Source organism: Sceloporus occidentalis, unplaced genomic scaffold, assembly GCF_023333645.1.
Source record: "Sceloporus occidentalis isolate IW3139 unplaced genomic scaffold, rSceOcc1.0.p SCAF_5, whole genome shotgun sequence".
NCBI classification, from domain to species: Eukaryota; Metazoa; Chordata; class Lepidosauria; order Squamata; family Phrynosomatidae; genus Sceloporus; species Sceloporus occidentalis.
Genome location: NW_028316985.1, coordinates 61,692,521 through 61,709,916, shown reverse-complemented (window position 1 = coordinate 61,709,916; position 17,396 = coordinate 61,692,521). Strand labels below are relative to the sequence as shown.

At 41.6% G+C, this 17,396-nt stretch overlaps 1 protein-coding gene across 5 annotated transcripts in view; it reads left to right on the top strand.

Annotated features, from left to right (window-relative positions):
- The window catches only part of ARID2 (AT-rich interaction domain 2), a 131,879-nt gene that overhangs the window by 11,252 nt on the left and 103,231 nt on the right, over positions 1-17,396 (top strand). For 2 of the 5 annotated variants that reach the window (XM_089524253.1, XM_089524250.1), the window contains exons 3-5: positions 2,104-2,449; positions 2,628-2,721; positions 4,218-4,315. The exons of 1 other annotated variant lie outside the window; for it this stretch is intronic. In XM_089524253.1, the coding sequence (XP_089380379.1) occupies positions 2,358-2,449; positions 2,628-2,721; positions 4,218-4,315 (284 nt within the window). In that variant the 5' untranslated portion in view covers positions 2,104-2,357. Of the gene's footprint in view, positions 1-2,103; positions 2,450-2,627; positions 2,722-3,250; positions 3,313-4,217; positions 4,316-17,396 lie in introns of those variants that run through there. 2 more of the 5 variants (XM_089524251.1, XM_089524254.1) reach the window with 2 other exon arrangements.

The window sequence follows — 17,396 nt, the reverse complement described above, 5'->3', positions numbered from 1 at the left end:
CTAAGGTCCAAATCACACTGAAGAAATAATCCAGTTTGAGAGCACTATAACTGGCCCGGCTCAATGCTAGGAGATCCTGGGAACTGTAGTTTTGTGAGACATTGAGCCTTTTCTGTCAAAGAAAAGGGCCACAATAAAACTCCACTTCCCATGATTACCTAGCACTGAGCCAGCGGTCTCAAACTGGATTATTTCTGCAGCATGCTTTGGACCTTTGTTACTGAGACAAAATTCCCATAATGTAGGCTGGTATATGTCCCCACCTCCATGCTGCAGATGGGTTGAAGTTGTAAAAGGCTTGCCTAAAATCAACAGAGGTGGCTTCCCAGTTTTGCCACTCTCATACATAAACTACATCTACCCACAAGGACCAATAAATATTTTCTAGGTGGCTTCTGTTCTCATTCATTATCTTTAAATTCACAACACTGCATGGTTTGGGGGCCTCTCCCCAAGTCATCTGCTCCATATAATTTTTAAACCTCTCTTTTCCAGATCACCTTGAACTGCAGGGGTCAGGAACTCTCACAAAATTACCTTCAAGTCATGCATAATGGAAGCTTGGAGGGGGAAATGCATCTGTTTAATAGACAGCCAAGTTCACTCCAATTCAAGGCTTGATGCTGACATGTTTTTTAATTAAAACTCCATTCAAGATTGCCTTTCCCCCTTTTGAACCAACACAGCCTCTGTATTCCTTGTTTCTTTTAATTGTAATTTTTTTACTCTGTTTCATTGTTGCAACTGTTGCAATCTGCCTCCATTCCCTTGGGGAAAAGGCGGAATAGAAATACACTTATAGTACTGTATTAATAATATTATGGCCACACAAAAGATTCCTTTTTCTGGAAAAAAAAGACTTTCCAAAGTTTTATTTTTTATAAAATATAATAAAATATTATGAAATACACTATTATAAAATAATATAAAATATAATAAAATATAATATTACGAAATATTATGAAATACAATATTATAAAATATTATAAAATATAATATTATAAAATATAATATGACAAAACATTATAAATATATTACAAAACATAAAATATTATATTATAAAATATTATAAAATATAATATTATAAAATATTATGAAATCATTTTATTTATTTTTTTACTATGTTTCATTGTTACAACTGTTGCAATCCGCCTCGATTCCCTCGGGGGAAAAGGCGGAATATAAATACAACCATATTATGGCCACGCAAAAGATCCCTTTTCCTGAGTAAGAGTTTCCAAAGTTTTAGGGAGGAGGAGGGAAACATTCTTCCCTCTGCTGCCCCTGACCCTGGCAGAGCCAGCAGTACAGTCGCAGCTCCCCTTCTCCCTCCAGAAGCCCCGGCCTCCCTTGCCTGTATATTTCCTCCTCTCTCTTTGTGTGTGTGAAGTTTGCGGCACATTGCAGATGAGCCCTTAGCCGCCAGAGGAGCCTATTGTTCCCCCGCCAGGAACTAGTGCTCGCTGGCAAAGCCTGCCTGGGTCTTTTTTTTTCTTTCCGAGAGAGAGAGAGAGAGAGAGAGCGGCCTTGTGCAGTGCCTCTGCCGGCCTGTAGGTCGCGCTGTGTCGCGCTCTCGCCCAGGCAGCAGCACGGCGGCCTCAGATCTTTTTGTCTGAGAGAGAGGAGAAGTGAATCCCGCCGCCGCCGCCGCCGCCGCCGCTGTACAGTGTGTATGTGTGAGTGTGTATGCGAGTGCGAGAGAGAGAGAGGAGGAGAGAGAGAGGGGAGATTTCTCCAGGGATCCGCGCCTGTGACCCACTCACACACACACACACACTGCCAGCCAGTCCCTCGCCCGGCCTCCCCTCGCCCCCCTTCCCGCCCCCACCCTGCCACAAACACTAACCCAATTCATTGTGTGGATCCAGCACCATGTTGAGCCTCATCATGTGCGGGCTGCTGCTGCTGCTGCCTTGCCTGGGCTGAGAGAGAGAGAGCGAGAGAGAGAGAGAGAGAGAGGCGGGCGGCGGCGGTGGCCCTCTCCCCCCTCCTGGTGTGTGTGTGTGTGTTGTGTCCCTCTCTCCCCCCGGCCTCCCTTACCCCTTTTAAACTTTTTCTTCCCCCTTCTTTCTCTCCCTGCTTTAATTTTCTGCGAACAACAAGCCCCTCTCCTCCTCCTCCTCCTCCTCCTCTCCAATGGCTGATCTCCGGCCGAGCGCAGGAGCCTGGGTCTCTTAAAAGGCAACGAGGAGGAGCCGCCGCCGAAGCCGCCACCGAAGACTCTGTTGTTGTTTTGCCGCTGGATTTTTTTCTTTTATTCAGGAGACAAAAAGAAACCCTCATCTTTTGATTCTAATATTTACAACCTCCCTCCTCCTCCTCCTCCTCCTCCTCCTCCTTTCCTTCCCCGGACGAAGATGGCACACTCGGCTGGGAAGAACCCCCCAGACCAGCGGAGGAAAGGGCTGGCTTTCCTGGACGAGCTGCGGCAGTTCCACCACAGCAGAGGGTAAGCAGCAATAATAACAATCATAGTAGTGATAGTAATGGGGGGAGATGGGGAAAGGAAGGGGGGGGAAAGGGGACCGATTTTGTACATCTGTAACTGGATTAAAAATAAAAGGGGGGGGGGGGCCGGGTCTTGACAAGTTCTTGGTCCATCTCTCCTTCTCCTCCGCTTTTGGCAGGTCGCCTTTTAAGAAGATCCCGGTGGTGGGTGGCAGAGAGCTGGATCTCCACGCTCTTTACACCCGGGTCACCACTTTGGGCGGCTTCGGGAAGGTGAGTAGTAGGAGTAGGAGTAGTAGTAAGAGCAGGAGTAGTGGCCCAAGTTGTGGGGGGGGGGCTGCCCAGAGGAGGGAGGGAGGGAGGGAGGGAAGGACTGGGGGTCTTGTGTCCCCCAGAAGCCGGAATGTGTGGGTCGAGGCTGGGAGGAAGGGAGCAGGAGGCAGAGGGCCGGTCGGGGCCTGGTCGGGGAAGCCCTGGAAAGGAAGGGGAGTCCCTTCCAGAGGACCCTTTCCCTGGAGGGGCGAAGCGTGTGTCTGTGTCTCTGAGGGGAAATCATCTAAGAGGGGAGCTCTCCTCCTTCTGCCGCCGCCACCGCCGGCGTCTTCTGAGGAGAGCGAGCAGTTTCCCTGCAACTCAAAATTAGCGGGCATGTTTTCACATCGATAAATCGGGGACGGAGCCTGGCCGTTTGGGGGAGAGGAGGAGGAGGAGGAGGAGGAGGGAGGGAGAAGGGAGGAAGGGGGTGCCCTCGGAGCCCTTTCGCCCGGGAGGGAGGGAGAGACTAGGCACACTCGTCGCAACAAAAGGGGCCAAGCCGAAGCCAAGAGCCATCTTTAAAGGCTTCCAGGCTAAGGACGGAAAATGGTAGGCCTCAAAAGGAAGGCCTCTCTCTCGGTTGGCGGCGGCGGCGGCGGCGGGGGAAGAGGCCAGGGGCCCGGCTCCTCCAGGCCTCCCTTCCGCTCGCAGGGGGACTGGGCGACTAGGCTGCAGCCACACGGGAAGAAATAACCCGGTTTGGGCCCGCTTTAACTCTATTTTGGCTCGAGGCCGTGGCATTCTGGGAGTTGGAGTTTGTCGTGGGGCCCAGAGGCCCACGACAAACTCCAACTCCCAGAATGCCATAGCCTCGAGCCAGGGGCAGTTAATGCGGTCCCAAAGCGGGTTATTTCCTCCAGTGTGGAAGCAGGCCTTGGGGGGGGGCTTTCTCAACAGGCCCAGGCTACCTGGGGGCTCCAGGCTGGGGCTATTGCCCAGGCAAAGGGAGGAGATAACAACAAAAAGACACACAACCTCTCCACACAGAATCATAATAAACACACACACACACATATATATACACAGAGAGAGAGAGAGAGACATATATATATATATACACATAAGACATATGTATACACACACACTATATACAGTATATATATGTGTGTTTGTGTGTGCACACACATATACACATAAGACATATGTATGCACACAGACACACATATACACACACACAATATGCACACACAAATACACACACACACACTTTTTGTCCTCCTCACTCCCCCATGAAAGAAAGGGGAGGAGCCACCCAAGGCAACTGTGTCAGGGAAGGCAACCAGGGAATCCCAGACTCAGCCGAAATAAATGAAGGTCTCCCCTTCCTCCTCTTGTGGTGGGTCGGTTTGTGTGTGTCATGGCAGGCTTCTTCTTGTGGGGAATGTGGATGTGTGTGGGCTTGGTTTATTTTTGTGTGTGTGCGTGCACATCTCCCAGTGTGTTGTTTTTGACAGGTTTCGGAGAAGAATCAGTGGGGAGAAATTATAGAAGATTTTAACTTTCCCAGAAGTTGTTCTAACGCTGCCTTCGCTTTAAAACAGTATTACTTGCGGTAAGTGTTGCTCAGCAGGGCTCTTGCAGCACCAGTGTGTTGGCCTTTGGAGGTCTTGTTAATTTTTTTGTTGTGCAAAAAAATACCAATCTCCACAAAACCCATTTTGAAAGCCTGTTTGATCTCGAAAGTGTGTGTTTGTGTGTTTTCCCCCTTCCTCTTTTGGGCTGTGATATTTCTGGATTTGCTGGTTATTTTCTTCCCACCACCATGAAACTCTTCAGGTGCCCAGTGTGTACAAACAGCAGTTGTAACAAGCTGCTTCTTGGTTATTTGCAATTGTTGTCATAGTGAGGCGAGTCATATGGCTTTAGACCTTTGTTTATTTCGCCATGATGGAGTGGCCTTGTTTGCTTCGTTTTGGAGATGGGCTGTGGATTTGGACAAGTGTGTATTTTTACGTGAACAAGAGATTTACCATTTTCCCCCCTTTCAAAAGAATGCCATTGCTCAAGCTATGTGTTTGGTTGTGTATAAATAGGGGAGAGGCTGCATTTTGTTTTCAATTGGTGACTATTGAAATATGTTGTGTTTTGACTTTAGGAATCCTAATTCATAATTGATTTGGTGTATTCCCTGGTTTTGAGGGCCTATTTGTTTTTTTGTTTTGCTTTGCTTTTAATGTGGCTGTAGTATAGGCAGTCTACTGGTTTTGTGTTTGCTTGTTGTCTGCTAATAACGAATAGGTGTCTGTAAATAATGCAGCAGCCTATATTTGTAGGTGTGTTTCAGTGCTTATATCAAGGGGTCTCTTACGTTTGTGCATTTTAGATATTATAAAATAAAATGAAATCTTTACTTTCTGTGGTTGATAACATGGATTTAAGATGTGAACGTTCTCATTTTTCTGTCAGTGTAGGTAGGATATTTCCTGCAAGTTACAATAAATGTAAAGCCTGTCTGTTGGAGATTCAGCTCTCTGAATTAGCATATGTGATTGCACAGGTGCACTTGCTGTTGGTTGTCCTAGACTGACTTCCAATTTGAAGCTGTAGAGTTCACTGCCACGGTATAGAAGTGGCTATTGAGTTACAGGGACGCCTGGAAATCCTTAGGCAAAAGCAGTTGTAATATACATTTGTAATATGTATTTTTGTGAGTTTGCCAAAATCTGGCTGTAACAACATTCTTTGTAAGCGTATATGGACACCTGTAATTCGCATATTTACATCTAGAGGTTTTGGAGGCGGGGATAACAGATTTTTGAGAATGTTTTGAGGCACTTTGTCAATTTGCTAATAACGATGCTGGTTAAACCTGAACCATGCCACTCACTTGCCTTGAAATCTTATATTAAAGTTTTCTCTCTGTTTATCTGAGGTTAAAATGATACTGCAGTCAAAAGTATACTGCAGAGTTTAGTCCCATTGGGGCTGCAATCCTATACCCAATTTCTTGGGTGTAAGTTTCATTAAATTCAGTAGGATTTATTTTTGAGTAGACATGAATATGACTCTATTACAAACTATGGGGCACAAGCATTCTGTATTCTTAATATTTAATTCACCATTGCTCCCCCCCATTGAAAAATTTAGTTTTGTGTGATTTTGGTTAAACCTCCAGTGCCTGTGTTTATCGGTAATTTTAAGAGGACCTCTAGGAAGTGAAGATTTTTAAGACCCAAAACAGATTATATATTCAGTTACTGAGTTTTTAATGGATCCTACACATGTGGACTTAGGAATACTACCAAAAAATGGTGATATCTTTATAAAATTCATATGATTTCCCCCCTAAAATGCTTTACAAAAATCAAATTAATTCTGCATGGCAGTGTAAGCAAAGTCATAAAAAGCAAGGACAATTGCTCTTCTTAAATTTATAATGTCAATCTGGCAATATATATATTTAAAGTTTGAAGAATCGCTGGTTTTTTGTTGTGGTCTCTGTGAATCACATAAATGGCTCTCCTCAGGAGCAGGAAAACACATTTGTGTGAATTCAAGATGACCACTCAAAGAACTACAGTTACAGGTAAGCAACCTGTCCTCCTTCATAGTGGTCTCTGTGAATCACACAAATGGGTTTTCCTGTGCCTGTGCAGAGCCATTTGTGTAAATTTACAGATGACCACTTGAAGAACTACAGTTACAGGTAGGCAACCTGTCTTTATCATATTTTGGAATAATTCTAGCTAAAGAAACGTGTAGTTCATACAATTGTTATTTATAATTAATCATCATGTACCCATAGTGCCAGCAACTGGAATTTAAACTTCGGGGCCTGACTTATTATAGTGTTGCCCTCCCCACATCAGATATATAGTATTGTTCTCGATGATGGCTGTGTCTTATGCTTTTATATATGCATGCGACTTAGGACCATGGTGAATGGGCGTGCATTGGTCCATAACAGGAGAACCTTTGTTTTGAGAAATTACTCATGAGAATTTGGAAATGGTTTCAAGAGTAAAACCCTTTTTTTCTTGTTACTGTTCTGAGCATCTTTGAGGCAACTTTCCAGATAAAGGGTTTTGCAATTTCCAGGTGTACTGAATCAGTATGCTTAACACCTACAAGCCACAAGGGGACTATACCAATCCCCATGGCGATTGCTGCTAATCCAGCCAGACTAGTAGGATCAACCAAGGTTCAAGTAAGTGGCTGGAACTTGTCACTCTGCTTACAAGTATGTCTTTTCTGGAGATATTTTTTCACATCTCACTGTGCCACAGCCATTGAAATTTACTGTAAGTACAATGGCTCTTGAATCTTCAAATGTGTTTACAAGATGATATTAGTTGTGGCCATTCTTAATGACTTATAAGATGGCCTTCACAAACACATTGTAAGTACACTGTGATGATACATGCATAGGCTGACATTGTCAGCTATTTGGGAATAGAAGGCGGTGGCTTACATGTGTTACTGGTTTCCCCAAGGAGGCACAGGCAGTTTCTTAGGGAGTGCAGTGGAGGTAGAGAGCGAAGGTAACAAAAGGAAAAAGGGGAAAGAATCATGACAGAAATACAGGGAGAAAGATACCTCAATTTGTAGTCATACAAGTAATCCTTTAAAATTGTCTCTAGGACCCTGTGAAATACTGATCAAAACTATTTGTGATCAGTTGCCTTGAGTGAACTTTTAAAAAAACAGGATTTAATTTTTTACGAGATTTATTAATTACATTAAATTCATAATACAACAAGCTCAGTGAAGAGTAGTATTGGATTCATATATGAGATACTAGGTGAAAATTCCTGCATAGTTATTCTTTACATTAAGTGATTCTAAACCAGCTGCTACATGTAAGCAGCATGTATACAAATGTTGTCTTGAATGTTCACAGAGTAATCAACTAGTTGCCTGTGGAAAATTCAACATGAGTGCAATTGCACTCTCTATCTTGTCTTTCCCAGCAACTAATACATAGAAGCATAGCGCCTATGTAGCCATTCTGACTAGTAGATATCAATGCCTCTAACCACAATAAATTTATTTAACTCCTTTAAAAAAACTGTCTAACCTATCAGTCATAATTATTTCTTCTGGCAGTGAATAACTTATGTGAAGAAGTATTTCCCTTTTTTCTGTTCTGAATTTTGCAACAAATTCAGTTTTATTTATGCGGGGGGTGGTGAATGTAAGACATTGGCTATCATGGATGTTTAACCTACTGATTCTACTGAGGTGTCCCCAGGATTAATTGATGGGAAATTTCTGATCTGATGCAGTGACTAACTTAGGCCCCATACAGACAGGCCAAAATAAAGCTGCTTTGGGTCACTTTGAGGTATGCTGTTTAAATGATGCATGAGTCCTAAGAGTCCAGAGGCCATGCCAAAGCCACAGTTCAGTCCTAAGGACAGGAGCGTGTTTTTGGCGTGGCTTCCGGACTCTTAGGACTCATGCATCATTTAAACAGCATACCTCCAAAGTGACCCAAAGCAGCTTTATTTTGGCCTGTCTGTATGGGCCCTTAGTTGTACAGAATCACTTTTGTAGAAGTTGATACACAATTACTCTGGCCTTTGGTATTTTTGGTTAAGGTTTTACTGTGGTAGCTGAGGAAAAAAATTGTCCAAGATCTTCCAACTATATCTCAAGGTCATTTGGATTGATCCAAATAGTTATGTGTTGTTAATCAATGTAGGCCATGGATGGAGAATAGATGACCTTCCAGATCTTGTTGGATTTCAGCTCCCAATCATCCCTCACCAATGTCTGTGCTAGCTATGACTGGTAGGAATTGTAGTCCGATAGCATCTGTGGAAAGTGATATATTATGTAACATCTCAAGAAAATATATATATGTGCTCTGAAATAAATTTAAAAATATGTTGTGTGGAATAAAAGAAGTTTACTGTTAGGTGAAAGGAGATGGTATCATCGCGAACTTTCTTGAGGGATGTCTTACAATTGGTCAGATGTTCAGTATATTGGTAGCACAGTGGGCCCTTCCCTTACGCGGGGGATCTGTTTCAGACCACCCAACGTAAGGGGAATTTCACGTATGCTTGAGCCCCATTGACAATGGGGCTCATGCACATGATGGCAAGCCATGGCTTGCATGCCATTACCCCTTCCGGATGCTCCGAGGCTTCTTCCGGCTCAGGCTTCCAGCATATGCTGGAATTTCAGCATACATAACTCTAACTGTATATCTAAGGTGTTAGTAGGATTAAGAGCTAGCTAATCAGAAAACATAAGTCACATTTAGCTATGAAGATAGTGGCATGTGTACCCTAAATGCACCAATCATAATATAACTTCTTCATGTGGTATATTTCTTAATTTGAAATACTGTATATACTCAATTAGAAGTCAGCCTCATGTATAAGTCAAGGGCAAGTTTTGGGGCCAAAATTATGAATTTTGCTATGACCCATGGATAAATCGAGGGTAAAATTTAGGGACACACAGCAAAGGATCTAAAGGATGAAGCAAAGCAAAACAATGGCAAAGAGCTTACAAAATTTCAGCATACATAACTCTGCTTACTCTTAAGACTGAATGGATGAGAAAGTAGAGGGGATCTGTGCTTCACATGTATTGCTTTTCACCAGGAGATGGTTACTTCTTTTAAATAAGAATTAACATACATTACTTACTGGTACATTAACCTGTGGATAAGTCGACTCAGGTTTTTTGGGTCAATTATTTGAACTAAATTTCTAGACTTATACAGGAATATAGAGAATAATATGTAAAGTACATACTGAGAAGGCAGTGACTCTCTTTTTCTCTCTTTTTGTCAGGAATGGGGTGCAAGATGTTCTGCAGCCCACCATCACTGGGATGTTTGTAAATAACGATTCTATTTCCACAGTTGCTGAGATAGTTTCCTGTGGAAGTTCTTTAGGAGAGTTAAGTTTGTTGAGGAAGTCTGAGGTGTCCTTTAAAAGGCTTGTTTTGGCAACAGTTATGAAAACCAGTGTTTCAACAGGTTTTGTGGGTATCTTTCTCTTTATAAAATCTTCTGTTCAGAAATTAAGGTGTGTCATCTCAAAATTAAGATTTTTGTAAATTGTTTTAGCATGAAAATGCTAGCTCTTATTTTGTTGTCATTCCTCGATACACTTTAGCATCTGTCAGACAATCCTGTAGTCTCAGCACAGTGGCGTCTAGTTTACAGCAGTGCAACATCAGTATATAGTAATCATGATCCTATGCAGAATTAATAAGGAACCATAGCAGGTTTCTTGCCTAATCTCTGCAGCTGGTGTCACCACACATGTTCCATAAGCCAAGCATTTCCCCACAACCCAGACCAAACTCTGGCAAGAAGAGTCCACCAATAGAAAATCGATATTAATTCCAGCATAAGCCAATATTTATTCCATCAAGGAGATGGATTACTTTATGCAACACACAGAGGGTTAATAATCATATTTTTGCCTTCACAGTCCAGTGGAAAGGAAGAACAATGGATGAACCTCTCAGAGAGTTGTCTTGGGAGAAGGCTAGGCCAAGGGTTTAAGGCCTATTGTCTTCCAGTGAGACAATGGAAGTAGAAAGAGAGTTCTCCCAAGTAGAGAGAATCAAGAAATTCAAAAACTGCAGTTTTACAGGAGCTATGTGCGCATGGGCGCACACATGCTTGTTAACTTAATTAGTTACAAAATGAAAATGTGAAACAGTGTAAGTGTGAATGGGGAATGGTGGAATATAGGCCAGACTCTCATCTTGTATATTTGGTAAGCAACAGTTGTATTGGATACAAAAATAGATTAAAATCTATATTGGATTCTAGTTTCTATAGACCAGTCCTTTCTCTGTGAAGGCTAAATCCCGTAGAGTTGACCGTTTGCCAATCAATGGTAGGCTGAAAAAACAACCAATTGCATGAGTTCACAGATGACCACACAAAGAACTACAGTTACAGGTATGAAACCTGTTTTTCCCTAGCCCCCAGCTCACAGACCCAGTCACATACATATCTTAGGAAAAAGAGTGTTGCATTATAAGTCCTAAGCTCTGTGCCATAAAGGTTTCCCTTACAGAAGGTCTCAGACATAAACTCTATGTCCGATCACTCTCTACATAATGATCCTCCTTCTCCCACATTAACACTGCTGAGAAAGCCAACCATAGGGACGACTTCATGGCCCATTGTTGGCTATCATATAGCCCATATTGTATTTTCCATTGCCAAGCTACTGCATATTGTAAATATTTCATTGGTTGTCTGGTTTGATGATTATGCCATGACAGACCTTGTTGATCGTACTTCTACCTTGTGCTGACTGATGGACATTGCTTGCCTGCAAGTAATTGTGAGGCTCCTGAGATACTGGAAATAGATCTTGGTACTCTCATTGGAATTCAAATGACCAGAAGAGCAGAGACATGGCAGATACTATTAACAGGAAAACCTTGGCCTCCATTCCCATTCAGAGTATCCCCGAGGCTAATTGAAGTCTGAAAGAAATAGGGTACAGGGGCCAATGCTCTGTCTGCCAACAAATAGCAGCTTTGATAAAGTGAAAGCCTTCATTTAACAGCTCTTGTAGTGAAGTGTGTGGTAGAACAAATGACTAGAGTTGCCAACCTTTTTATCCATGAAGGCTGCTATGCTTTTGTCGTTGGTGTTGTTGCATAACATACAGTGGAGTAACACATGTTGTTTACCTCATTGCTTCATTGTTTTACTGGACATGCTGTTGCCTGTTAGATATGTGTCCTCTAGCTTGAAAAGCTAGAGGAACCCATTTAAAACATGAACGTTGGCAGCTCCACAGAGGAACAGCCAACATTATACTGGTCACTGGTGTCTTCGTAGCACTAAGGGCATTGTTTCATCTGTACCTGTTAAGGGCTGTTTATTGAAAGTATGAGAGACCCAAGGACAGGAGGAATAACAAGAAAGTGTTGTGGCACTTTAGCGATTAAGATATTTATTATGCTCTAAGCTTAAATGATAATAATTTTTTTAATGTTTAAGGTACCTTTGTCTTTAGAACAAAGCTGTTCTAGAAACTGTAACAAGGATAGGAATAAGTGATGGCCAGCAACTGTAACACATAGGTCTTTGGCCTTTAGATTTTCATTTGATGGTTCCAGTATGCAAGAGCTTTAGAGAGAGTGCTGCTACACAGGTTTTTCCATTGTCTTTGCTTCAGTCTCTCTCTGATTGTTGGAGGGTAAGGTAGTGACCTCTCTCATGTGGATAGTTGTAGGGGATTTGTATGTCTGTGTGTGCATGCACATGCGTGCACACTCGCCTCTTCTGAGTCCTGGCTTTGATCCTCCAAGAGAAAAGTGATCATGAGTGTTTGCCTAGTAGATGAAATGGTTGCAGGAGAGACCTTGGAATTAGGTTCTGTCTTTCCAAGTAAGTAATCCACTCACTACTGCATCTTCTGACTCTGAGACACTGCTGCTTGTTATTAGCCAGTACATTTTAGTCAATAAATACTTGTAAAGAGATCAGGCAAAACTTTAGTGGCATTTGTAGAAGTTACTGTATGAATCGTGGATTTTACCACTACTTTCATACCTGTGAGGAACAGTTTGTCTCTGTGTCTTATCTTGGAAAAATGAAGTTCATTATTCTTTTTACATGCAGAGTCCTCAGACAAAGTATATCTAAAGCAGTGATCCCTAAACTGTGCTCTTTAAGGGATTTTGGACTTCAGCCCCCAGAATCCCAGACTATTGGCCAACATGACTGAGGCTTCTGGGAGCTGAAGTCCAAAATCTCTTAAAGGGCACAGTTTGGGGACCACTGATCTAAAGAGTTACAGAAGTGTTAACAATCTGTTTTTCCTATATTGGCATTGGGTTCAAGCTTTTTATGCAAAGCATCCCTTCTCTAGAATTTCCCTTTGTGTGTTCTAAGTGTGCTAGAAAAGAACGATCATGTAACAACCAATGCTGCACATCATGTTGTGCATTCTATGGCAGGGTTTGTGCTGTAATTGAGGGCATATTCTAAGTTAGAATGGGAAAGGCAGTGTGTTTTGGCTCTCCATTGAGTTCAGTCGGGCTGTTCTGATCGAGGTCAGAAGAAGTTCTCCCAAGTAGAGGGAGCAGCATAGGGACCAGAAATGGGGCAGAAGGGGTTTAGGATTGAGTATGAGTGTGATTCCCCACCAGCATACTTCCAGAGTCACAATTTTTGTTCCCTTCATTGGTAGAATTGTGCTGGGATTTGCTGATGTATCTCTGATGTTGTGTCTGTATCAAGACCTCAGCCATGGCATATCTCCAGTCACGGGAGATAATTGTTTAATTTGAGCATATGTTTGTGCCCTTGATATACAAAACATGATGGTCTTAAAGTAAATTAGTCTTTAAGGTCTTCCAAAGAGGCCTGGAGCTTTTTCATGTTACACAGTTATAACACTGTAATTCCACGTTGACTTCCATGGTTCCATCCTACGGAATCCTGAGATTCTCAGCTAGAGAACTCTAGTGCCTCACCAGATTACAAACTCCAAGATTTTGTAGGACGTAGCCATGACAATTAAAATGGAATCCTAGTGTTATAATTGTGTAGTATGCAAGGGCTCCAAGACTTCTAAAAATAGCACACGTGGTTCTGAACTTAAATGCTTTCATTGGTGTCCTGTTTGTTTCAGACAACTGTTTTTTAAAACTTCCCCCATTGGCAGGTGCTTAGAATAGGAAGACTGATCAAGGTGCCTGCATAATATCACAATCCTAGGTCTTATACTGCTATTTAAGGCAGATGTTCTTGGCTGTGGGTGGGTGCGTGGATGTGTGTGTAATGCAATCAAGTTTTCAGCATGTTGGAAATTTGATGCAATTTAAGCAAACCCCTCTCTGAAATTTCTACACATTCTTGAATGACATAAAGTGATACCTGAAGCAGTGCTTCTTAACTTGTCTACTGTGGGAGACTGGCAGGATGTTCCCCCTCAGTGTAGCCCATTGCCTATACAAGTGTTTCCTGCTATCTTGGAAGCTTGCCACAGACTGGCAAGCTTGTGGACTACTACTTTGAGTAGCATTGGTGTATAGGATAGCAGATGTAGATTATTTTCTTTCGTCACTTCCTTTCATATATATGTGCTGTTATAAATAAACTTTTTACTCTGTCAGTTGGATTATCACAATGCGATAGTATGGTTTTAATTTTATTTAAAATTATATGCAGAAAACTAGACACCCCCAACTTCTTTTCTCACTCATTAGGAGTCTTCTCTCCCCCCCACCCCCACCCACAAGTTAAACAAAGCAAATCATAATTTTGAATATATTGCTTTGAATTGCCTGACAGATATGGTAATTTTATTATTTGTGGATTTGTAGTAAGCAGTCAAAAGCCAAAATGCCAATAACCATTCATAGACTTTACTTGTCACTGTAGTGATGTGAGTGCCCAGAGCAGCTGTTACTATAATTCCTTTAGACTTTACTGCAGGTTAGATGTTTAATCTTTACTGAGTTATATTAATAAAGTGAATTCCAAATACTTCCCTATGGATATTTTACAGTGTTAATGAAATATTTCAAGGGAAAACAATGAGCTTGTATGTGGATGAGAAGTACAGTTTTACTCTTTGTATGTTAGCTGTTATTTGGTCAAATTTTATTGGCATGGAAGTGTAAAAGTTGGTAGAGTTAACATGTGTTGTTAATCTGATTAGATTGATTTATAAAGATTTGTAATTTATTCATGTATGGCTTGTGGAACTTCAAGTGGGAATAAAAATGTTTTGATGTGTATCTGTTTTGATGTACGTACTAGTCATATATTTTAAACTACTGTATTTTCTGGCGTATAAGACTACTTTTTCACCCAGGAAAATCTTCTTAAAAGTTGGGAGTCGTCTTATATGCCAGGTGTCATATTATAAGGCAGGTGCTGAAACTTCCGAGCTGGACTGGAGAATCTGCGGTCGCTGCATATGGTGAGGGGAGCTCAAAAATGGCCGCGGCTGCATCCCCGCCATATGCGGTGATCGTATGAAAGCAGCTACTGCTCTGATAGTCTTGGAGACAGGGAGCACTGGGCAGGCAGGGAGAACTGACCAATCCAAGCAGGCTTTGCGTACAACAAGGTTTCCTGCTACGTACCTGCATGTCATAAGCATTTGAATTTAAATTACCATATTGAAATTAAATCTGATGTTTTTTTAAATTTTTATTTGATGTGCGTTATATGGTGAGTACATCCCAAACTCTATATTTTAACTGGAAAAGTTGGGGGTCGTCTTATATGCCCAGTCGTCTTATACGCCGAAAAATACAGGTAGTCTTTATAGGAATTACTGATCGGTCCTGTAAATGTGTGTATTGGCACATGTATACAAGCAGTAGTTTGTTGGAATAGAGTGCTTGGTACTTGATTGAGTTAATACTCTGTGTTTGGGAATTACATTGTGGTACCAGTCTGTCCTTGGTCTTAATTGATGTTCTTAGTCGCCTATGCAAGAGAACATAACATGTTATGCAGTTACACTGGTGCCTTTCTACTGCCATAACATATACCAGTTAGATGTCATAGATATTTGTTAGGTCACAGCAAAATTCTAGCTAGTGAATTGATAGAGAGACCCTTCATTCCTGAAACAACCCATCTAGGTTTGGACCATTAGCCTGAATGTATCTCCCATAGAATTTGTGACACAGTCAGAAGGTATGCACCACAACAAATCCTACAGGATCCTAAGAGAGATAATTGTGGTTGAATTAAAGAGTTCCACCCTGTTTGACTGAAACAACGCAAAGTGCAGTCCCAGGCCCCCAGCTTCTGGTTTTAGGTTTCTATAAATATTAGAATGGAAGGAATGGCTGACTTTGTTCCTCCCTTAAAGCAGTTTGCATAGATCTTCTCTACCAAAAAAAATGCTCTTCTCCCAACACATATCTCAAAGCAGCAGTGCCAGTGACTCCTTTGCTGTGTAAAGGGTGGAACTGGCTTCGAGCTCCAGAGGAAGCAGATGTGAATCTCCTTGTGCTATATATGCTCTCAGTCTAATCCTATGTTCTGCAGAAGCACTGGGGAGTTTGAAATTTAATTGAAAAACATGAGTTTTTCAAGAGTTTTGGGGCTAGGAACATATGAAATAGGCTATACTGCTTTGTTATAATAAGGAAGGTATTTGGTTTAGCTCAAAAGAGTTGATCAGTAAGGACAAACGTGTATTTTAGGCTTTTAGAAAAATAGCCTAAAATACAGCTGTTTGAATTATTGTGGTTAAAATTAGTAAGTTACTATGTAAAATCAAGGACAAATGAGATCATAGTGAGAAGATGGTAGGGAGAGAGAATAGTAAAAAGGAGAGAGCTAAGTTGAGAAAGTTCTGATAAAATTGTTCAGTTAGAAAGATATATTTGGGCTGTTAAAGACAGAGTCTTGATGCTACAATGAATTCCCTCTTATGTGAATAACCACATAAAAGGCATTGCAGGCCTTTATTATTATGGTATATGAATGAAAAATAGTAGTGCATATTTTAGATTTTAGTAAATTGTTTCTATAACCATAACAATGTGGGAATACATACACAGTCCTCCATATTTTGCAGTTTTGACTTTTGTGGATTTGATTATTCAGATTTAATTAATATGTTCTCTCTAGGAATCTATAGATCCTGTAGCACACTGGTTCTCAACCTGTGGGTCACGACTCCTTTGAGGGGGGATGTTGAACGACCCTTTCACAGGGGTCGCCTAAGACCATCGGAAACACGTATTTCTGATGGTCTTAGGAACCAAGACACCACAATTTTATGGTTGGGGGTCACCACAACATGAGGAACTGTATTAAAGGGACTGTAGAAGGACTGTAAGAACCAACAGGAGGTTTGGCAAAACAATGGAACAGAAGCTTTTGCTTAGCTGTTATGGTTGCAGGGCCTTCACCAATAGTTTTCAGTGTATTCCATCTCTCATACAAATCCACTAAGTGAAGATCATTATGCTGACCTGGATGCACCTCCTGCCCTAGACTAGGAAGATGTGGGTGGGCAGAAGATAGATTGAGATCTACTGGTAGATCTTTCCACTGATATGTAGTAGGTCTCTTGGGGTTTCTAAACCCCAGTTGTTTCACAATATCATAAAATAAAATTCTTTACCTTATGTTTTTCTAAATTAATATGATGCAATTAAGAAAGCTTGAGTGGAAACATGGACTTCATTTGTATATGAAAGACTGTGAAGCTCCATTCTAGTAGTCGGCCCTTCTTATACACAGATTTTTTATACATGGATTCAAGCAATACATGGTTTGAAAATGTTCCAAAAAAGTATAAATTTCAAATATCAAACCTTGATTTTCCATTTTTTTATAAGGGACACCATTTTGCTATGTCATTACAGTGGTACCCCGGGATACGAATGCGCCAGGATACGAAATTTCCGGGTTACGAAATAAATTTACTTAAAAAAACTGTTCCGCGTTACGAAAGTTTTTTCGGGTTACGAAAAAACTTTTGGTGCTTTTCGGCGCGATTTCGCACCAAAAAGCGGCTTTCGCTATTAGCGCCTATGGGCATTTCGGCTAGCGAAAGTTTCCGGGTTACGAAAGCGGCGGCGGAACGAATTACTTTCGTAACCCGGGGGACCACTGTATATTTAATGGGACTTGAGCATACACGGATTTTGTTATACATGGGGGATCTTGGAACCAAACCCCAGCGTATAACAAGGGTCCACTTTACTGAAAT